Source organism: Manis pentadactyla, chromosome 8 (genome assembly GCF_030020395.1).
Source record: "Manis pentadactyla isolate mManPen7 chromosome 8, mManPen7.hap1, whole genome shotgun sequence".
NCBI lineage: Eukaryota > Metazoa > Chordata > Mammalia > Pholidota > Manidae > Manis > Manis pentadactyla.
The window spans coordinates 59337617-59362060 of NC_080026.1; the positions used below are offsets into that span (position 1 = coordinate 59337617).

The 24444-nt window shown below is 39.1% G+C and overlaps 1 protein-coding gene across 1 annotated transcript in view; it reads right to left on the reverse strand.

Moving 5' to 3' along the window:
• Window positions 1-3322: 3322 nt before the first annotated feature.
• ERCC6 (ERCC excision repair 6, chromatin remodeling factor) overlaps window positions 3323-24444 on the reverse strand; it is an 80008-nt gene continuing 58886 nt past the window's right edge. The window contains exons 11-21 of the mRNA XM_036916617.2: window positions 21630-21746; window positions 17934-18029; window positions 15765-15980; window positions 14919-15029; window positions 14382-14501; window positions 13834-13928; window positions 12367-12512; window positions 11591-12286; window positions 9859-10063; window positions 9154-9229; window positions 3323-8012 (exon numbers count right to left, since the gene is read on the reverse strand). Of these exons, the coding sequence (XP_036772512.2) occupies window positions 7590-8012; window positions 9154-9229; window positions 9859-10063; window positions 11591-12286; window positions 12367-12512; window positions 13834-13928; window positions 14382-14501; window positions 14919-15029; window positions 15765-15980; window positions 17934-18029; window positions 21630-21746 (2301 nt within the window). The 3' untranslated portion in view covers window positions 3323-7589. The remainder of the gene's footprint in view (window positions 8013-9153; window positions 9230-9858; window positions 10064-11590; window positions 12287-12366; window positions 12513-13833; window positions 13929-14381; window positions 14502-14918; window positions 15030-15764; window positions 15981-17933; window positions 18030-21629; window positions 21747-24444) is intronic.

Below are 24444 nucleotides of genomic sequence, written 5' to 3' on the forward strand. Positions count from 1 at the left end.
AGTAAATTCAAAATGGATCAAAGACCTGAATGTAAGTCATGAAACCATAAAACTCATAGAAAAAACATAGGCAAAAATCTCTTGGACATAAACATGAGTGACTTTTTCATGAACATATCTCCCTGGGCAAGGGAAACAAAAGCAAAAATGAACACATGGGATTACATCAAACTAAAAAGCTTCTGTACAGCAAAGGACACCATCAACAGAACAAAAAGGCATCCTACAGTATGGGAGAATATATTTGTAAATGACATATCCAAGAAGGGGTTAACATCCAAAATATATAAAGAACTTACACACCTCAACACCCAAAAAGCAAATAACCCGATTAAAAAGTGGGCACAGGATATGAACAGACAGTTCTCTAAAGAAGAGATTCAGGTGGCCAACAGGCACATGAAAAGATGCTCCAAATCACTAATTATCAGGGAAATGCAAATAAAAACCACAATAAGATATCACCTCACACCAGTTAGGATGGCCAGCATTGAAAAGACTAATAACAACAAATGCTGGCGAGGATGCGGAGAAAGGGGAACCCTTCTACACTGCTGATGGGAATGTAAGCTTGTTCAACCATTGTAGGAAGCAATAAGGAGGTTCCTCAAAAACTAAAAATAGAAATACCCTTTGACCCCAGAATTCCACTCCTAGGAATTTACCCTAAGAATGTAATTTCTCAGATTCAAAATGACATATGCACCCCTGTTTACTGCAGCACTATATACAATAGCCAAGATATGGAAGCAACCTAAATGTCCATCAGTAGATGAATGGATAAAGAAGAGGTGGTGCACATACACAATGGAATACTATTCAGTCATAAGAAAGAAACAAATCCTACCATTTGCAACAACATGGATGGAGCTGGAGGATATTATGCTCAGTGAAAATAAGCCAGGCAGAGAAAGACAAGTACCAAATGATTTCCCTCATTTTGGAGTATAACAATAAAGCAAAACTGAAGGATCAAAACAGCAGCAGACTCACAGACTCAAAGAAGAGACTAGCAGTTTCCAAAGCGGAGTGGTGAGGGAGGGTGCGTCGAGAGGGAGGGAGAAGAGGACTGAGGGGTATTATGATTAGCACATATGGTGTGGGGGGGATCATGGGGTAGACAGTGTAGCACAGAGAAGGCAAATAGTGACTCTGTGGCATCCTACTACACTGATGGGCAGTGACTACAATGGGGTATGGGGGGACACGATAATATGGGTGAATGTATTAACCACATTGTCTTCATTTGAAACCTTCATAAGAGTGTATATCAATAAAACCTTAATAAAAAATATAAATATAAAGGAAAATGGGGTATTGACATCTCCAAGTATTATTATTAGTTCCTTTATTTCTACTAGTTTTTGCTTCATGTCTTTTGGCACTCTGTTATTAGGTGCATGTCTATAATTGTTATATCTTCCCAATGGGTTGACCCTTTTATCATGAAATTTCCCTTTCTCTTAGTAACATTTTGAAATTTTGAAGTCTATTTTGTCTGGTATTAGTATAGCACTTGAGCTGTTTGCATGATGTACCTTTTTCCATCCATTTGCTTTCACTCTGTTTGTGTCTTTGAATCCAGTGTGACTCTTGTAAACAAGAGTTGGGCTGTTTTTTTTTAAATCCAATCTGATAAGCTGCCTTTTGATTGGATAATTATTTGTTATTACTGATAGTTGGGTTTATATCTGCTACTTTGTTTTCTATGTCTCATGTCTTTTCTAGTTCTTGTTCTCCTTTTGTTTTCCTTTGCATTGGATGAATATATTCTAATATAGTATTTTAATTTCATTAATGATTTTTTCACTTTTTTGAATCATTTTCTTAGTGATTGCTCTAGGGTTTACCATATACCTCTTAACTTACCAGAATCTATTATAGATTTATACTTAAGTTCCAATATTTATTGTACACAAGAATTGCCAAAAGCTCTATTGCTATTTCCTCATTATGGTTATACATACCTATTGCTACAAACCCAAAATTACATTGTTATAATTGTTTACTATCATCATTTTATCAGCACATTATAGCTTTGCTCCCACCTACCTCCTTTGTGCTGTTATTGGCAAGTATGTAATATATTAATTTCTGTATGTTACAGGCCCAATACAATATATTCATATTATTTTATACAGTTGACTATTGACTCAATATAGAGGAAAGTATGTATTTATACTTTTATAATGACAATTATTTTTACTAGAGCTCTTTGCTTACGTGGCTTTGCTTTACTATCTGAAGTCACTTGCTTCAGCCTAAGGAACTTCCTTTTATATATTTCTTGTGAGGCAGGTCTGCTAGCAACAAATTTTCTGTTTTTATCTAGGGAAGTGTTGATTTCACTTTCATTTTTGAATGATACCTTTGCTGGATATAGGTTTCTTGGTTGGTAGGTCTTTTTCTTTGAGCACTTTGTTATTCCTGCCTCTGGCCTCTATTGTTCCTTCTGAGAAGTTGTTAATAAATTCCTTTGTAAATGATGCATCATTTTTCACTTGCCACTTTCAAGATTAACTTCAGCATTTGACCATGATATGTCTGTGGGTCCCTTTGTGTTTATCCTACTGATGTCCACTGAGCTTCATGGGTATTTTCAGCCATTATTTCTTTGAATGATTTTTCCTTCTTTGTCTTCTTCTGGTACTCCCATTATGCATATATTGGTGTCCTTCATGGTATATCACATGTCACATGTCTGAGACTTAGTACATCTTTCTTCATTTTTCTGATCTTTAGATAGCAATAATATCTATCAATCTATCTGCAAGTCTGTTGAATCTTTCTTCTGTCACTTCATATCTACTGCTTTAACCCATCTAGTGAATTTTCCATGTTATACTTTTTAACTCCATGAATTTAGCCCCTTCAACTTGGGGCTGGAGGGAATGAGAAATGCTGGCATCATGCCCCTCACAGTGAGGTATTATATTGCTTGATTGGAAACTGAGGAAAGGACCCTCATTTTATTGGCTAAACCTACCTAGATTACTGCATCTGTCATCACACTGAGATGGGGAGAGACAGAAAGAATGGGTTCTGGCTAAAGAGTCACAAACCCCCACTGTTCCTATCAAGGTTTAGATTTTTTTTGACTGAGTGTCTCTTCGTTTGCAGTATGCCCTCAGGACTATTTCTGGAAATATGAAAAAACACTTCGGAATATTGTCCAGTTACAGTTTTTCAGGATAGCAAATCCACGGAGTCCCTCATATTGCCATTCTGGAAATGGAAGTCTTAGAATGTTGGAAAACTTAACTGTTTACTTTATAGCATTAAGAGATATTTAAAGGAGAAAAACCACACAACTAAATCAATAGATGCAGAAAAGATATTTAATAAAATTTAGCACTGGATTCGGGATTAAAGGATCATTTCCTTAACTTGATAAGGAGCACCTGCTAGAAAACAACAGCAATGGGGTATTGAATGTCAGAAATAAGTCAAGGATGTTAACCACTATCATTTACATTCATTATCATATTGGAAATACAGAAAGTAGTAAGTATTGGAAGAAATAAGTTGTCATTATGCACACCTTACATGATTGCTATGTACAGGACAATTTATAGAGCCATTAGACCTAATAGGAGTTCAGCAAGGCTGCTAGATATAAAACCAATATGCAAAAATCAATAGTATTTTTTTAAACTAGAAAACATAAATTTTTTTTAAAAAGCCATTTACTATAGCAACCAAAACTGTAGGATAATTAGGAATAAGTATAAGATGTGCATGACCTTATAAGTGAAAGATATAATGGAATTTTCTTTATAATATATAAATGGAGTGATGTCTTATTCATAGATGGGAAACTTAATATAATGAACCATATCTCCCCAAATAATCTGTAGTCATTACAATTTCAAAAACAAAATCAAATGTGGTAAGTTGATTCTAAAATTTATATGGAATAAAGGTCCAAGAACTAAGGTATTTTTGGAAAATGATAGGAATTACTCTACTATATATGACAGCCAATTGTAAAGCCACAATGACTAAAACAGCAAGTTACTAAAACTGGCAAAGTTCAACCAATTTAACAGAATACAGAGCCCAGAACCATTCCCATAATTACATGGAAATTGGATATAATGATAGAGGTGGCCTTACAAATCAGGAGAGAAAGGATGGACTTTATAAAAAAGTTGCTAGGGGAAATAACTATCCATGTGGAATCTGCATGAGAATTCATGAAAATGTAATCATTATTTTAGGTTAGGGAAATCGTTAAGTTAGGGAATAAAACATGGAAAGGCTGAATTTGACTATCTAAATTAAAAACTTCTGTATGATAAATAACATCATAAAGTAGATACACGGATGTTCGAATTCTCCCCATTTTTATGCTGAAGTATAAAAAGCCCCAACCAAAATTAAAAATCTGTAAAATATCTAGGAATAAGCATGAAATCTGTTGAGAACTTTATGAAGAAAGATATTAAATTTTTATCCAAGAACATAAAATACTTTAATTAATAACAGAGGGCTATTATGGTACTAATGGGAAAAGTTTTATTAACTGTAAATAAGTCCATTATCCTCAAACTCATGTACAAACTAATACAATCCCAACCAAATGAGCAACACAATTTTAATGAAACTTAAATTGATTTTAAGATTTACCTGTAACAGAAAATATAAAAAAAGACACTGAAGAGGGGGAAAAAGGACAGGGAACTTAGTATAATATCAAATGACAGTGAAGAGTATGATTGGTAGAATAGATCCATTGTCCAGAAATAGAGAACTTAGTATATGATGAACTTGGCATTTCAAACAGGGGCAGAACAGAATAGACTATTCAATAATACTTGGGACAACTGCTTTTTCATTTCTATTTGGGGAGAACCCTAAAAGATAAATAACTACTAGTAAAACAAGGCAAGTATGACATGAACGGGAAACATAAAATAGAGGTTCTACAAATAGCAAAAAAACATGGAAAAGTCTGTTTTTTTAAGTAATTAAGGAAATTTAAACAAGACATTTCAAACACAGATTGATTTTAAAAAGACAAAAACAGAACTCCCAAGACTGATTCTACCTACTGTTTGGCAAGCATGTGGAGAATAGGTTCTTTTAGGGAGTGTGAATTCAAGGAAGCAGTTTCACCATATCCATTAAAATAAAAAATCTACATAATTTTAGTCCAGCAATTCCATGAAGGTAGAATTACAATTACAGGGATGAAAAGATGTCTTGTATATAATGTTGAATGATAAGTTAGTTGCAAAATAAGATGCTATAATCCCATTTATGTAAATCACATCTATAAAACAAAACTAGCTGTCATAATAAAGAGACCCCAAAAGACAGTGGTTTAAACAAGTCAAGAATTTATTTTACTAACAGATGGAAGGAAAGCAGTTCAAGACTGGCAAGCTGATTTCCCTATCCTATACACATGGTTTCTGTGGCTCCCCTATAATTGCTTCAACTGCCACAGGCATCTCAACCAGCAAGAACAGGGAATGTCAATATGAGTGTGCATTCACTTCCTTATTTAAGGACTGGAAGTTCTATTCGCATCCCATTGCTTAGTCATGCGGCTACAATTAACTATAAGAGGTGCTGGGAAGCTTATAATAGCTGAGCAGCCATGTGTCCAGTAAAACTCAGTAATCTTCTCAATAAAGGAAGAAGGGAAATCTGGACAGTATAGCAGCAGCCTCTGCCATATGTATCTGTAAACACATGGAAAATAGCTTGGAAGAATATGCACCAAATCTATCTCTGGAACATGAGCAAGAGTGGTTGGGAGACAGAGTATTGCCTGAAATCTTTTAAACAGTAATAGTACATTCATGTATGAACTATGGAATTTCACAAAATTTTAAAATCCATTATTGCAGCTTGATACCGATATAACATTAAATACATTATCTATATTGTACAAAGCTTTCTGAAAAAGTTCTAAAACTTAGATTTTACCTTAATGAATAAGTTACTCTTTGTTGTTAAGACCACTATATTTAGAGCATCTTCCTCTAAAATCTTTCCAAAAACAGAGTAAAATGAACAAGCCAAAATTTTTAAAAAGCAGAAAATCCTTGTGGGCATCATGACTGATTATGACATCAACCATCTAAGGGGAGAGATTCCTGGCCCAGCTATCTGACAAAATCTCAGAACAGAAAAGTAAAACTCACATCCCCCAACCCAAGCTGCATGGTGCCCCAGTAGAGACTCTCTCTGACCCCCAAGTCCAAATCTCTTCCCCCTAGGTCTGGAAACAGCTGTTCCCTTTCAGGATGAGCAAGATGTAAAAAGACATGGCATGAGAGGAGGGCAAGCATAATCCAGAAAATCAAAGAGAGGAAAAACAGCAAGCCAGAGAAAACAAATACAAGAAACAAACAAATTACACTGTGACAGCTCTAGAAGAAATCTAAGGAATACAATGAACTTAAGAAAAGACTTCAGAGATGAGATGATAAAATAAGAAGGAAACAAGAAAAACAAGACTCAGAAAACAGAGGATCAAAACAACACAACCGCAGAACTATAAATACATAAACAATAGCCAGAAACAGAATGCAGCAGCTGAAAACTAAAACTCTTCAACAGGAGAGTCAGTATAAATACAAAGAAAAAGAGATATAAAAACAAATGGAAAGATGACCACACATAAGGAGAAGAGTGATGCCTAATATACAGTAATGAGCATCTTTAGGAAAGCAAATGATAAATTAAATAAAAAAGGTTCTAAGTTGCCTCCCAGCATGTAAGCAGAGAGAGGCTGGAATGGTGGTCACTATGGCTGGAGTCTGCAGTGATGTTTATGTGCATGTGTTTGTCTGTTGGTTGTTTTATTTGTACTTATTTTTGGTTCTGCTTGAGTTTTTTTTTCTTTTTAAGATAACACATTTCATTTTCCTAAAACCAACAGATAGTTATTGTAGGGGGTTTGAAAAAGATGCCTTTTGTTTAAAGTAAAGCCAATGTGAACTGAGTACACCACAACTTTCTGCAAATACATCTTATCATTTATCACTAAGCTATTTCATGCTTTACTAATAAAAATACCTGCCAGTTTAACAGTATCTTAAAAGGAAGATCATTTAAAGGCAGTTAATATGAGTCAAAGCATAACAAATCTGATTTTTTGGGTGGCAAATAATAAAGTTAAATTTAAAAGCTATGCATCAAAAATAATGCTGTTATCAGATATTGATTAACTTATTGAACAGGTCTGACTGAATATAAAACATGTTTTTGGCACCAATAAAAAGAATTCTTGAGGCTTCTGGTCTACAAACTTCTAAATGAGTAGTAATATGCTTTCTGACAGCCATCTTTTAGGTAAAGGAATAAATGTGTTTCAAGGATTAACTTTTAGGTCCCTCATTTTATAACATAATTCACAGAACCAAGAAAAAAAAAATCAACCCAAGCATTTTTAAAACTTATAAGTTTCAGAAAACAATTTCTTCTCTTTTAAAGTTTCAATTATGAGGTAGAGATCAAAGTAAACATCAAATGCAGCCATCTTTTGTTGACAAACATGATTATTAATCATAGGATTGATAATCAGAAATTTCCACTAGAAAAAAGTCAGTCAAAAGTGTAGAAAGTAATACTGATCAGCAGTATTCTGGCTTGAGTTTCCAAATTCCTTCACCATTAGAAGTTCTATGAAAAGTGCACAGATTTCTCAATAGTTCTCGGAAGACACAAGACTGTGAAGTTGATAACTTGGATTCGAACTCCTGCAGTATCTCCTGAGTGCTGGCCTGCCCATCAACATGGGCCTGAAAAGCAATAAAGTTTCTCATTTCTACCAGTAGGTCGTCATGTTCTGTGGCGGAAGGCAGTGGAGCAGAGGCCTCCTGAAGGTGCACATTTTCACCTTCTAACTGCTCTGGCAAAATCAGGTGGTTTCTAGCCCTCATTTTAGCCAACAGTGAGGATGAAGGGAGGACCCCAGATGAAGACTCTGCATCTTCTACTTTTCCACTAAAATGCTTAGAAACGTTGTCATTTCCATCCTTTGTCATGATGCCATTCTGGAGAAAGAAGATCTATTTAACTTACAGTTTATGTTCCCACTTATTTCCCCAAAGGCTCTGAGGGGCCATAAAATAACACATGCACCCAGGGCAGGAAGAGGACAGGGAAAGGACAAGATGCTGTCTAACACAGAGGGAGAGGAGTCAGGTGTTGAAATCCACCCGCTGTTAAAGAACATTTCCTATAAAAACAAAAAACCCCAAACTACACTACTCGCCTGCTCACCATTCTGAGGTGAGAATGGGCGGAGGGCAGAGGGATGGGGACAGGCTTCTAGGAGCTCCAGCCAGCACGGGTTCTGCGGGCCTTTCCTGTCCTTCCTCCCAAATCTACCCTGATCTAGGCACTGTGCAATAAGGAACAACATCATAGCTGTACTTCTTTTTCTTAATTTTAAATCTTATTAGTCTTTCCCACTTTATACATCATGTGAGTTTCCTTGAAACAACACAAATCTGTTTTTCACATTCTTACTGATAAAATAACGAGGGAAGTCAAGAAAGGTTCTCTCTTCCTCAATGTGTTGCATTCTAACTAAAATAGGAGTCTGGACCTAGGAGTTTTCAAATTTTATCAGTGACATAACCCTTAACCATAAAAAAAAAAAAAAACAGAGCAAGTGCTGAATGAGAGTCTGGATGAGTACTTGCTCTCAGTGAAGCACGCCCAGCACGCAGGGAGAGACAAAACGGGGCGGGGGTGAGGGGCTCGGGGGGAGTGGCATGCAGGGAGTTACAGGCCGGGTCGGGGGGGAGACGGATGTGATGATGTACAGCTAGTAAACTGCCAGCAAGTCAAGGTGGTTTTGGAGACCTTCATGCTAGAGGCTGGTGGTCTGTGGAGGTGGCACCTCATCTCTGGAAAGGGTAGGCTGTATGGGCAGTAACTACACATCACCTATCCCTGTATTAACTTCCTGGGGGTAAACATACTCTGCTATTGGTCTTGGGTTAAAGACTTTGTCTTTTACAGGGAAAGCTAGCCAATTTAGATTTAAATGAAAGTGGTTCATAAATCAGAGCATGTAATATAAATATTACGTGTCATTAAGCAAGGATTTTCTTCCATCGAGTTAAATTTTCACAGCAGTCCAACCCAGTTGAGTCCCACACAACAAGCACAAGGTTACAATATTACCTGGCATTTCTCCTTTGGAGAAGCAGAAGGATGCCGCACAGGGAAGCGGGAATTCCTTTTCTGACCAAATCTACTCCTAAATAAGGAAGAGAATCACAGTAAATTCAACATTTGCTTTTGTGACTTAGAGACTAAAACACCCTTTCAATGACTAAATCTTCCTGGAAAAATGGTCTTCAGCAGGGTTATTCTTTCATGACCACGTGCTTTATTCTACCCCCTTCAATCCCTTTGCTTTACTCTCCTGGGAAGTAACTGCTGCATCTGGAGTGAGAACTGCTCAAAATCCTCATTCAACATATGATGGAAACTGCCCTTAAATGCTAGGTAGGAAAATTATTCTATAGGAGCATATTAACTAGCACAGTAATTATGGACTATTGAAAACTGGCTAATCATCTTATTAAAATTACACGGTCATTCTGTATCCCTATGATTTTTAGTGACATCATCTCTTAAACAAAACAGATCACTTCTGCCCGTGAAAAATCAGCTTTGGAAAGTAGGCAACGAAAGTGAGGGAGAAAGGAAGATTATAAGTGTACTTCCCCAAATCACACAAATCTGCTGACCAATCTGAGCCTGAGAGATTTCCTACAACTGCAGATCAACAGGAGTATGCATCCACGCCTGCCCTGACTTGACTTCCAGCATGGAGGGTTTGGCCTCCATACCAGCATGGTAGCGCCGGTCGCAAGTTCTTACTTTATTCCTGTTGGTGCACCAGAAATCCCTCTGCGGCCAGTCCAGGTGGGAACACCAGACACTGCTCCCAGACACTGCTGACGAGACAGTCTCAGTGCTTTCAGGGCATCCTGGGCCACTCGGCTGGCTTCTGCCTCCACCAGGACATAATCTGGACTGGCTCCATCTATGATGGCATCATGTTTCATGACACTGTGCACACCAACTAGCAACCACAAAGGAAACAGTGAACATGTTACTTCAGTTTGTACACCATCGTATATTTCTTCTGTATAGTCTAGTGTGTTGCGGGTGGAGGAAAAATGATGAACGTTTTTAGCTGCTATTTACTGAGTGACTACCATGACCCAGGAGCTTTGCAAATGCTGTTGCCATTCACCTTCATCACAACTGTTTATAAGGTAGGGACTATTAACTATCCCTGTTTTATAATAATTGAAGCATAAGGCTTTAATCAGCACAACTACAACATATCTGCCATCTGGAAAATTCTAAAACTTCTATTAATAAATTCTTTACTGAAGTGAAAATATAAAAATAAAAACCAGAATTATAGAATTTCTAAAAAGCAATGATCAGGAAAATACTACATATCATAATTTAAAGCAGTTATTAGTAGAAAAATTCACAACCTTAAATACTTGTACCAATAAAAATGAAAGAATAAAAAGGAACTAAATTTTCAGGTCAGTTTTATAAAAGCCAAAAAAACTCACCAAAACACAACAGAAATAAAAGCACAAGGAAGAAAGAAATAAAGATAAAAGCAAAAATTAATGAGGTACAGAACAACCATGGATCTAGTTAGTAAATAAAAATCCTGGTTTATTAAAAAAAAAAAAATTAAAATAGGCAAACCACTAGCTTAACTTGATTAGAAAAAATATACAAAATTAGAAAAGTCAAGGAAGAAAATTATCTTGAAGCAGGAGCAAATTAAAAACAAAATTATTACAAGAGTATTTTCTATGCCTCTATACAAATAAACCTGAAAACTAGATGAAAAAGGTAATTTCTGAAGACAACTGACCAGTAATTATAGAGAAAATAGTGAAAGTTACCAATAAACTACCTTACAAAAAAGCATCAGGCCCAGACGGTTTCTTTCTGAAATGTCATCCATAGACCTGCCTTTATTGAAGAGAGAACCACAAACTATGACCTTCGGTGAGTCCAGGTCCTCACACTGTGAGCCAGGGACTGCCAAGGCCTGAACAGGGCGATGCTCCCAGGGATGACCAAGCTGTGCAGGGCTGCCTGTCCTGCAGGTCCTGGGCAACTGTTAAGACTACTTTCCTAATTTTTCTCCCTCGACCTTAGCTATCGGCTTTCCTACTTCTAGAGTGCCTGCCTCTGGCCATGCCCCTGCTGTTCTCCCCCATGGCCTGTTACTTTACTGCCCGGGGGCTGGAAAACCAGATAAATATAGCAGATAGAGAAACTTCCTATTAATGTTCAGGTAGTACGAATCTATTTAAAGCATTGCACCCCTCTTGTATGTGGCTATGAGTCACACATGATTATCCTCTGAAAGTTTCAAATTCTTTCTTGTCTTCAGAAAAGAGAGGCAAATCTGATTTTCAAAATGTCAACACATTTCAAATATGAATTTTAGAAGAAATAATAATTCCAGTTGAGAACCCACTCTGCACTCTCAGTGAAGCTGCTACTACTAGAAACAGCCTACTCGTTTTCTGTTTCTGGCACACCCGTGGCAATTCAAAAAGATTACCTGATTTTTTGAAAAGCTTCTGTAGAACATAGTCATCATTGCTCTGTTCGTTGGTCTCACTCTCGTTCTCATTGTCCTGCTTCTGGTACCGCCTTTTCTTCACCAGGTGTGGAATTCGAGCTCCCTCAAATTTGGCATCCCTGCAATGCTTAGAGTTCTTAGGCTTTTTCTTTGGCCTCACATGTTTCTCCAGTGTCTCCTCTTCTGCCACAGTGTGTTTTGTTTTTGACTTGTGTTTATAAAAATTATTTTCCATTTGTTTCTTCTCCCAAAGAGGTTCTGTTTGGATCTGGCAGCTTTCTCTTTCATGAGAAAGACCTTGCTTTTCATCGATGCTTTCCTCACCAGATGTCCTGTATATTTTGCTGACTCTTAGAGCATTTGAATAGTCCCCATTTCCACTAATCACTGATGACTCCTCTAGGCTAGACACTGCATTTGTCTCTTCTCCAAGTCTATCACTGCTATTACTAGGTGTTGGAGGAACATCTTTCAAAGGATCACCTTGATTAGAAGTTACTGCATTTACTTTGGCTCCTATAGCTGTAGATTTCTCTTCAGATGATGTGGCATCATTTGCAGGTGCGTTAGAATTGGGGAGCTCTTTGCATATTGGAATGTTATGGTCTGTTCCAAAGGCGAGTTGAAGTTTTTTTTTTAAATGGCATTTGGTTGTCTGAACATCTGAGCCAGTTCCTGTAAAAGGCGGAAACACACTATAGTTACACTGCATGCTTAAGTAACTTACTGTTCTAAGTCAAACCACCTTAGTATACCTGCAAAAATAGCACTAGTTTCCGTGCCCTGGCATGCCTCAGGGCTCGTCAGCGTAAACAGCTCGTAAAGATCATTGGGCTTGAAAAATCGCCTTTGCTTTGGATCTTTCAGCACTCTATTTGTCAAAAACTGCTTGAAGATTTGTCTAAAAAGATAAAAATTAAACTGGCATGAAACAATGTTTAGCTGTTACCTCAAAACTGTAATCACAAAGAATACAAGAGACACATGACTAGAGCTGTACGAATGTCTGAATAATCCCCCAAACCCAAAACTTTAGCTTTGGAAAGTTAGAATTCAGGAAGTGCATTAAACATTAGGTGGTCTCCCATGTTTTACAGAATTTAACTTAGAAATAATACCTTATTCTTATTTACACCCAGTGAATTTTTACAACCTCCAAGATTCATCACATTTCAAGAAACAGCTTTTCACATACTCCTGTGTAACTCACAGCCTGAGTTGGACAGAATTGGCCTCCCTGACTCCTAGACCAAGGGCCTCCTGCCCCATGTAGGACCCTTCTGTAATGTGACTCAGGAAATCCTCACCTGGGCTTTGCAAAGTTTCCACATGGAGCCATCCTGCCCAGCTTCCACCTGCGGGGTCACACTCCGTGCTAAAGCTCCACACCATCGGTGTTCCTGAGCAGCTATCTCCACAAAGTAGTCCTGTCCCCTCCCCATTCCCAGGAGCCGATTCTGCAGGCTAATGCATGTGTCTAAGACAAATCCCTCAGAGTACTATCTCCAGCTCTTTCACAAGGCCTGTAAGGAACACAAACCATTGCAGGAGAGGCCCAGTGCACGATGGAAAGCAGGGAGCCTCCCTTTACAAGCTGGTGTGGCTCAAGAAAAGTTTCCAACAGGAGAGGGAAGAAGGTGGCAATATCTCCACTCTACTGTTAAAGTTACTCTTGCCCAAACTCCCTAATCATTGTAGAGAGAGAGACAGCTTTAGAAACAGGTGTCCTGGTCAACCTCTCTCTAAGAGGCAGCTGAGCCAAAGATCACGAGACCCCCCCACAGAGCACACCCGCAGGGTGTGTATAAATACGAAAGGTTACTTCAACTGTGTCGCTTCTTAAAATTTTCTAAAAGAAGATGGCATACTATAGTAGGTAAGAACCCTTCTCTCACAAAATAATATGAAATTTACACATAAGCAGTCCTTGGAATTTAGTAAGGTACAAAAATGATCAGGTTCAAAGACATGTTTTAAAAACTCACAATAAGCCATCTAAGCTTATTTTCATGAGAAAGAAAAGATACAAAAACAAATAAAAAATTTAAAAAACACACATACCCCTCAAGTCAGAAACTACTGCTTAAGAAGGAAAGACTTTTAAAAGCAATACGTTCCAAAAATTTCCCTGCTCAGAACCTTGGCAGCATACTTCTACATCCTGCAAACACCACAGCCAGGAGCAACCTCCAGTCAAGGAGTGGACAGCCATCTATACTGACCGGTGGTAAATCTTTTCTTCAATGGTGCCCGCAGTCAGAAGCCTGTACACCGTCACCTGCTTCTTCTGGCCTATCCTCCACGCTCGCTCCCGGGCCTGCAGCAGAGAGGCATCTCAACAAGGGTCCTTCTCAATGACAAGTACTAACTAAAAGAGATAGCTGGTTGCTTCCATCTATTGCCAAAGTTAGAATTTTGGCAAATGAGGCCAAATATACCTGAGACTTCTTAAGGAAGATAAACAGGTGGGTGACAGAGCCACCTCCACCTGAAAAAGCAATGTGTGTTTGGACTTTGCACATTTTCTTTTTACCCCAGACCTAGCGATGGATGCTAGGTCTGGAGTAAAAAGATGAATACACTGGTGTGTATGGATCCGCCCATCTGCGATGCTATAGGGTGCCCCCTCCTCCCTGCCAGGGATGAGGCAACTGCCGATATGCACTATAAGCTGGGGCTAATCCAAGCACCACAAGGACACTCCCCAGTGCTGCCAGGAAACTGTATGTCACTAACACACTCCTTCAAAAAAAAGGGAACAGGAACAGACCTGCGTGTCTGTGCTTGGGTTCCAGTCGGGGTCATAGATGATGACTCTGTTTGCCCCTGTTAGGTTGACTCCTATGCCACCCACCCGAGTGGTCAGAAGAAACACAAATACGGATATGTCCTAGAGGTAAGATGTACAACACTTAGTATGCACATTTACAACTAGTCACATTTACAACTCTTCACCTCTGCCTTTACCTATTCTACATATGGAAAGCTATTCCGAATAGGAGCAATAGTTTGTCCTAGAGACCTTATGTCATTCAAGATCCCACCTCACAGCTCCTACCCTGAGTATCAATTGTATTATCAATACAATATTTAAAAGTTGGGTTTTCAAGGAGTACACATTCTTTGCTTAAATAGCCCCACCCCCAATAATCCAGAAATGCACAGAGTTCATAGCAGAGTCTCCCTCCACCTGCTGCCCAATCCTAAATGTTAAGTGCTGCTCAGGTAGGTGCAGATACTCTGTGTCTCTTCCCTCTGCAAACACTAATGCTATTTCCCTTTCCTGTTTGTTATATTCATGGGTTACCTCATTGTATCTTGTAATCAGTGGTTGTCGTGAAGCTATTGCAGTGGTACCATCCATCTTGAGATAGGAATACTTTTGGGCTCTCAGGAATACTTCAAGTATGTCCAACATCTGTTTGGGAGAGGGGGTAAGGGATGAGTTTAAAAATCAAATACACAACTCCAGTGAGTACTTCTATATTTATATAAATAGTCACACCTTACCCAACAGGCTTAAATTAAAAAGGTTTCTTGCTTTAAGGTAGATAAATGTAACTACTACAAGAGTATTTTTGGCATTTCTCTACTGTTAATTCTAAAAGTTTCAGAAACAGCAGGACATTTGAGTTCAGACCCAAACTCACCTGTACCCAAGAATCACATGGTAAGAAGCCTTTTTAAAAAGTCAACTTTGGTGCACCAACTCTAGAGAAAGATCCAAGCTCCCGAAGAGATTTGCAGCCTGCCACCTCAGTATCAATGGATTGATTTGCTTTTGGAATCATTATTTTAGATTATATCCCATTTTTTGAATTAATGGTTGTTAAGTCATAAAGAACCTACTTATAACAAACAAACAAACAAACAAAAAAAGTACACACTTCCAATGGTAAAATAAATAAGTAACCGGGATGTAATGTATAGCATAAGGAATATAGTCAAAATAATGTAACAACTTGGTATGGTGATAGCTGGTACCTAGAATTATCAAGTATATAAATGTTGAATCACTATGTTGTACACCTGAAACTAATGTAATGTAATACTGTGTGTCAACTACCCTTCAATAAAAAAATAAATAAATAAAAATAAAAAAATAAAAATAAAAAGAACCTACTTATTTCTTGTATAAGGTTTATATACTCACCTGTCTTGACTGTGAAAATAGCAATACTCGTTGACCCTGTTTGTGCCATATTTTCAACAAGGACTCAACAACTATCATCTTCCCAGAACGTTTCCAGTATCCAAATTGATCTTCTTCTAATTCATCATCTGGAATACCTTTGAGATTCTTGGGACCTCCAGAAAAGAGATCAGGGTGGTTGCAGATTTTTCTTAGGGCTACAAGTCCAGAGAAAATCTATCATATAAAAGAATTACACGCACTTGGATTAGCACCATGTAAAATAATACCCATTCAGGAAGGAAGTAAGGAGGCTATTTAATAAGTAATAGATTAAAATGTAATTCTTCACCAACTTCTTAGTTTCCTCCCTAATCACAGCTTATTAGGAGCTGGACGAAATCAACCCTCACTCATCTTTTTCCTGATAGGAAAAGTTTTCTTGAAATAACAACAAAAAATTTATTGGACCTATGTGTCTACTGGGGTTCTATTCAGTTGCTGATGATTTATTCTCTCACTAGAAAAAGAGTATGCAGTTCACAGCACATAAAAACTGACACATCTTTAAAATATAAAGAATTCATTCCCACCTAAATCTGGAGAAATCAGACTTAGAAAATACATTTAAGTCTTACATTTCTAAGTACCTCACTAAAAGTTCTCTAGTTTAATGTATGAGTCACAGGTTGATGTTCCATTTACCTTTACCTTAGTGTATCAGAAAACACATTTGCATGGAAAATACATAAGTGGGGAAGATATGAAGGATGGTTCACACAGCAGACCAAGAGTGAGTGCTTGCCCTCCCAGAAAGAGGGCATCTCTCACAGTTTTTGCAGTGTGACTTAAAACAAGCTCACCAGTATAAAAACTCAAACAGAAAAAGAGAAATCATAAATTAAACCAATAATCAAAGTGTATGGTAGTTTAAACTAGTTAAACAGGTAAACATAAAAGATCTGAATAAATTAGGAACACCGTCAAACCCCCCCAAGGAGTCATCAACAATCTTTCTTCCTCTAGATCTGAGCTGTCCAATAGAGTAATCACAAGCCACACATGGCTACTGAGCACAAGAAGTGTGGCTAGTCCAAACTGAGATGCCCCACAAATGTAAAGCACCCAATTTTGAAGATTTAATGCAAAAAAAAGTAAAATACCTCACTAATAATTTTTCAGTTTTAATCATTAGAATATTTAGCTATATCAGATTAAATAAAATATATTATCAAAGCTGATTTTACCTGTTTTCTTTTTACTTAATATGACTTCTAGAGAATTTTAAATCACATGTGTGACTTACATTCTCTGTCTACTGGATAGTGCTGATCCAGACCACCTAAGCCTTCCCAACTTGGGAGTCACATGAAGGTAAGGGGAGATTTAAGAAAGATAAATTAATATGAATGGTTTAAAAACCTCCTACAGATGCCAATGACAGATATGAGAAACTAAGAGGTGGTTAAAAGAACTGAAATAACTTAATCTGGAAGAAAAAGCATGTAGATGTAATGGGACATAGGCAGCTGTGTCACCTGTATTCACCTCTATCTACCTCCACATAGGACAGGAAGTGTGTACTTTGCAATGTATGGTGCCACTCAACTACACTTCAGTGAGGACTGACGAGGACTAAGTCTTACACGTCAGATAAATAAAAGTTACACTTTAAGATAATGAAGCACAAAGAAGCTGAATAGTTTATATGATGTTTTAGACTAAATGCTGATGATTATAAACCTGCTACATATGCTTATTGAACATTTACCCACATATATTCCGGAGTAATGATAATAACTGTTATTACTTACACAAAAATTTAATAATAATTCTTCCTCCATGTACCTGCTAACAACCCAAGGAGGCCAGGGCTGCTTCTCATCATTCCGCATAGGATCAACTGTCCCTGCAGGACTCACCATTACAGGCCCTGTCAACTAGTGCTACTCTCCCACTAGACCACCCAGTGCTGGGTTCAACTACAACGGTGCTGAGCACAGATAGAAAGGGAGCATGCCCAAATTTAATCGTGTTCTCTTACTTCTGGAAGGGCTTCAAATTAAGCAAAGGTTCAAACCCAAATGTTTCAAGAGGGTGGTGGTGAATCCCTGCCTAGTACTAGTTTCCTTTTCTCCTCTGCTGCCCTTGGTCCATATTAAATTCTCTAGCTACTATTATTTAGCTGACCTGCATCTCTCCATTGAGAATTCCATAAACTTCTTTGGAATCAATAAAACTTTGGTAGACATTATGTTGCTCATCTGTAAGACGGCAAAATAAGACCTGAGTAGGGAGAAAACAGAATTTAAAAAAATTAACAGAATAATTAAAACATCAACAAAAACTTTTAAATCAAAATAACATATTATATGTAATTTTAAAAACATAACCTCTTATCAAAAAACCCAAATAAAAAACCCTCATCTCAAAGCTGAACAAAGAGCAGAGTCCACTCCTCACCAGCCCTCTCCATTTCTGTCATCCATTCACCTCTTGGTTCCCAATCTACTATCCAACAGTCCTTAAAGGCTGGCTTCCTGCTAATAGACAAGGCAAGTTCAGGACCAAGTGCACAGACCTTTCTCCACCCTGGCTCCCAGGTGCTTGTGTCATCTCACCTCCCATACTTTTGCCCACATTTTACTTTAGCAAACCTGACCGGGAACCTTAACCTCGCCTGGCATATCCCCTTTCCTGGAGTTTAAGGGCAGGCCCACAAGTTCACCAGACTCACCTGACCACCTCTACCCTCCCAGCCGAAATGCGCCCATTATTTTATGCCATCATGTTCCTGACTTTCTGCCTCTCAACCCTCCTCTCTTTCTCCAAGTCCACTGCCAGCAGCTTATGGCTTAACTTTATTCCCTGGCTAGTCATAAACCCAAGGTATCTGCCTTCAGATGCCCCTTTGCCACCAATTGCCTCTAGCCTGTAAATGTCCAAATGAAGATGAACTCTTACCACCTGCCTCTCCACTCCTTTACATGCTGGGTGCTGCTGGAGAACAGCACCCACCCCGGCAGTGTCCTGCCACTGCCTCCACCTGGTCTCCAGGGGCATCCTCTTTGCACTGCCTGCTCAGCACCTTCTGCAAAACCAGACTGGTGGGACAACACTCCTCACTCTCTGCAAGCCACCCACCTCTGTCTTACTGTATACTTAAAAACAATCCAACAAAAACAAACAGCAAAAAGAAACTGAAACTATCAGGCATGATTCTCTAATTTTCACTCCCTAAAATTTACCTACTTTTTCATCCACCTCACCATTTTTTTTTTTTTTTAATTCTCAGAGGAAGAGGGCCTGTATGGGATCCAGGGCAACCCTTTGACTTTTGTACTAGAATATGAAAATCCACCCATCTTCCCCAGAGTGCTTCATATTTTATAAAGATTACTCAGGCATCACGTGGAAGCATTGCAGGGAAAGAAAATGGAGGTAAGAAGACCCCTTAGACTCTCCAAAACTAAGAGGGAAGCCCTTGGAAGGATTATGTGTAGACCCCATTCCCAGTCTCTCCTGAACCCAGCACAAGGTGCAGCACTTCTGCTGCCCACTGCAATGCTGGCAATGAGGGCACTAATGCCTGCTCAGCTGCCAGACACACTGTCCCTAGGGCCCACACTCACCCTGCCTCTCCACCAGGCCTCCCACCTTCCCAGCTGTTCCTCCTCCTCTTCGCTCTCCTTACATGTTGCAGTTCCCTGGGCTGCTTGTCACTTTCTCATTCCCCAGACTCCCTGGGCAAACTCCTCCCTGATCAGGACTTTTAACACCTTTCCTGCCAGCAGGTCACAGCTACATCCCAGCCCAAGACTGCTCAGAGCTCTAGATCCATTTATAACCACCTTTTGGGCAAGCAGGTGTTCCAGGAGCACTTCAAAGAGATACAAAGTAAACTCATCAGCTGTCCCCTCCCAGCCCTCTGTCCTTTTGAAGTATCTGTGGCAGCAGATCCATCCCACCATCTAAGTGAGAAGCTGGGGCATCCCTGGGCCCTTCAGCTTTCCCCTGTCAGCCCCATCCTCTCCTCGGTTCAGGCCCATGTCTTCTCTCTTGAGGAATTTGTAGAGACTCGCTAACTTGTCTTCTTACCTCCATTTTCTTTCCCTGCAATGCTTCCATGTGATGCCTGAGTAATCTTTATAAAATATGAACCTGAGGGTTTATCATTCTTAATTTCTCAAGTTCGTATTTCAGTCCTTTAAAATACAATGCCAACAAAGAAAAGCCTTTCCTCTCAATCACAAAGTTAACCGTACAGATTACTCACCAGATGCCTAGTGCCTGCATTTTATGGTTCTGGGTGTTACATGGCATTTTAAGATGTGTAAGACAAAGCCCCTACCTCAAGGAGTTTCAGTCTAGTGAGATTCTAGGAGAGCCTAGTTGGATCTTAAGATTTCTCCATGTGTTTCCTGGGGTGAAGGATCCCCCAGGTAAAAGGAGCTTCATATGCAAATAGAAAAACAACTGACACATGTTTGGAAAATAGGAAGGAATTTGCCTTGGCTACTGCATGGAACACAAGAAGAGACATTCTGGGATTCCCTTGCAGAAAAATATATTGGTGCAAATAAGCAAATCAGTATTCTTGGGTAGGAGAGGGGCACTGAAGGTTAGTTGGAAGACAAACCTTTGAAAAATTAAACCACAACCCCACGCAATACTGGTTGGAGACCAGTCAGACATCAACAGCACTGATTTATGAGGATGTGAGCAGAGAAGGGAGAGAATGAAACAGGACACAGATCACCATCACCACAGCAACTGGCTGATCTAGAATGAGAGATACCTCAGAGCACTGTGGCCTGAGTAACCGGCAGGAAAGGGAGACCTGTAAGGGCAATGCTAAGACCAAGGGCAAAGTTTGGAGATGAGTTTTGGGAAGGAAGAGGAAGGGATCAAAGTAGCCTTAGTGACAGCTCTCTAGGTTCCTTCATGGTTTTACATTCAAAATCTACAATGCGCTTACTTTTAGAATCTCAATAGAAGGCTCACACAATCTATGAAGATAACAGAACATTAGGTCAGAATTTAAGGGGACAATCCTTTTAAAACTAGGTCAGATATCATCATTCCTTTACTCAGTGTCTTCCTATGAATTGCCTACTCACTCAGAGTAAAATCCAAAGGCCCTGGTGATCTGGCCAGCAATCTAAGTTCTTCATTTGATTGTTCTTCTCCTGGCTCCTGCCCTGCAATCACACAGGCCTCCTTGCTAGTCCTCAAATATACCAACCCATTTCCATATTGTGGGAAGAAGAGCATCCATCAATGTGGAGCACCCACCAGTGTTCCTCCAAAAACCCTGTGAGTCATCCTTTACCTTCTTTGGGTCTCTGCTCAAATGCCAGCTTATCAGAGAGGTCTTCTGTATAAAAAACCCATTTCCCTAAATCCTTGCCCTCAGTACTCCCTATCTCCCTTACCCTGTTCATTTTTTTGTCCACATTATCACCACCTGCCATCTGATATGTTTCTTTATGACTCTGTCTCCCCTCATGAATGAATGTGGGTTCCATGGGAACTAGCATTTGCTGCGTTCACACTATCTCCCAAGAATGTGGCCATCACCTAGTATGATTTGCAGCATGAATGAAGCGGGTGCTTGAAGAAAACAGAGAAGTTTAAGAGGAGCTATAGGAATCAGTACATTAACAAGAGGGCGATCAAATCCTCTGGACTAGAAGGGAAATCCAGCTGAGGGCAAATGCCACAGCAGGCTCACCTGTCACACACAGATGTAGAGTTAGACCAGCCTGCCCCACAGCATGAGCGACCACACCTGTTAGCCTCACCAATTCCACATGTGAAAAGCAGAGTAAATGGAGAGGTATACCCATGCTTTTGGAATGTTTGGTAACTCCTGAATTTACAGACCTGTTCGTTCTTATCTGGCAAAGAAAGGCTCATTTTGACATCTGACTTCATCCTCCGCAGTAGGTATGGATTTATGGTATCTCGTAAGACACATGCACACTTATAAGCAGTTTTAACCTTTAGTAAGAGAAAAGGGGAAACAATTACTATATTTAAAGAGTGCCACTGTTCTTAGCTCTCAACTGACTCCAGTGCTTAAAAAAGAAATTTAAAAAAGAATGACCAATGGCTGTACAAAACTGGTTGGAAATGGCTGGCAAAATTTAGTGTTAAGTTCCATATACTCTAGGAGGTGGTAGCTTTGAAAGTATCATCTTTAAAAAAACTTATTAATCAAAATGTACAAAAAATGACAGATAATTTTGTGCCCTCTTCCTCTTCTATACTTTGCTTTAATTATTATATGGTTAATTCTAAAGAAGGGAGTTGGTTCTCCACCACCCTCTAGGGAAAAAACTACTTTCAAATTAATCTGTTTTATAATCTTGTATTCTCCAAAAGCTACAAAGGAACCACTACTCTGCAAGACTCAAGATCAAAAGCTTACTTTAAGGGAAAGCTGCAGCAATAGAAGTACCCAGATAATAAGCAGATTACTGCTCACTGGAGACTTAGGAGAGTAAGTTCAAGAAAAGCCCTATGATCCCAGAAATGAAAGGTCACTCTAGCCTAAAATGGGGCATATGGCTCTGTAATGGAGCAGAGCCACATGAGATGGGTATTAACTGTACACACACAAAGACCCACAGAGTAGGAAACCACTCCCTCTGCAATTCACTTAGAGGCAAAAAAAGAATTCAATAAATTATTGATACTTAAAATCTAAATAGGCTTAATAACCCAGTAAATTACTATTTAACAGAACACAACAAATTCCAAAGTTTACATTTAAGAAAGTTAGCTGCAAAATGAATGAAAATGTGAAGTGCTTGATCATAACAAATACAGAAAAATCATGTTTAAAAAAGAATAACACAGTAGAAAACATTTTAAAAGACCTTAAGAACACCTCCCTCAAGTATGTATAATATATGTACATGTATGTGTGTTTATCTTGTATGTAAGTGTATAAATATAAAAAAAAATAGGTTTTACAAATAGCGGACAGTTAACAAGGAAGCTCAATTGATCAAAAACTTAGTTATAAGTAACCCTGTAAATGTAACATTCAGACATTGATTAAAAAATACCTTTAAGATGATGATCAGGTACATATTATGGTTTGTAATGCAAAGATGAATAAATTCATGCAAAGACGAATAAATTTCAGAATTTAACAAGACATTACAGTCCCACTGAAGAAGTACACTGTTGAAATTCTTCCTAAAAATATACACAGTGTAGTCAGGAAACTGTCCCTGCATCCCCATCTTTACCCACATTTCTTTCCTCCAAAGGAATGAGCAAGCTGGTTGATGATACTGGAAAACCAAGGTTGGGCTGGTGAGTGGCCCGGCCTCTTGCTCTCACTCTCTCTCCTGCCTGTCCACTCCTCTGGACAGCCCCCTGCCACACTGCTCCTGGCCCACTGTAATGAACTCACAAGGGTCAGAGCTCAGAGTGGCTGGGTATGGGTCTATTTTTCACACCCAACTCTTGCCAGAGTTAAGTAATCTTAAACTCTGGACTGGGGTAGGGATGGGAAAGCAGGGATGATGAAGAAACCCTATTTTAGCCTTGACATTGAGCCACATTCCCCAGTCCAACTTTCCTAGGGAATCCTGTGCTTCAGGCAATAAAGCTGATTCTATATTCAACTGCCATCTGTCTCTAGTGTCCATTTCTCTGTGAGTAAAAACAGATGGTGGGGATCCGACTGTATATCTCTATCACTCCCAACTCCCCGGTGCCCTGGGAAACGGATACCCCATGCTTCCTTCTTATTCCTGACAAGGTGGATGATAATTACTCCCCAGGTCTGCCTCTTCCAGAGCTGAGTGACCTTAGGCAATCACCAAACCAATGAGGGTCAATAACCTTGAACATGAAATGAGGAGGTTCGCTAGGTAACTCATCAGGTTCTTTTCAGTTCCACAAGCCCCTGTATAAGCTTAACATACAGATTCAAGAAGCAGTCCATATTTTTGGCAGTTAATGATCCTCCCCTCACCTCCCTCAGTTTTTTAGGTCCCAGCAGTCATCACTTCCCCAGGAAGGCTTCCTTGACTTCCACAATCTCTGGTATCAGGTATCTCCCCTGATCATAGTCCTCACTATCCTACACTGTGATCATCGGTTTATCACTTTCCCGACTGTGAAACACCCCACTGGAATGAGGATACTAGCCAAGGGAAGGTTCTGGTTGACAGCTACCTCCCATCATTTAAGCCCCAGCCTGACACAATAAATATCTGCTAACACGCTATCTTCTTGGGATTCAACTATGGACATAAGTTTATGGCACCCACAGATTTAAGCAAAAAAGAGCAAATAAAAACAACATCTCTGCTCCCAAGGGCCTTATAATCTAAAAAAAAGAAAAAGAAGTACATAACTTCTGAAACACGGACTTCAAGGAAGAAACAGACCGTATTTACATGGTCTCAAAGTCTCTCCCAGCAAATGACTTACTAATTCCCAAGGAGAAGTAGTAATTTCGAAGTTTAGAAATCTGGCTAACACCACCTTACCCAAGTAATCAGACCATCATCAGTTAATACCACCAACATAGGGATGAACCAGCAGTATGTGCCTCCAGATAGGAAATACTGAGAAAGACAAGTGACTTCTGTGATATTCTTGCCAAAAATGTATAACCCAAATCCAGTTATGAAGAATGGAAGACAAACCCAAAGTGAGGCACACTACAAAGTAA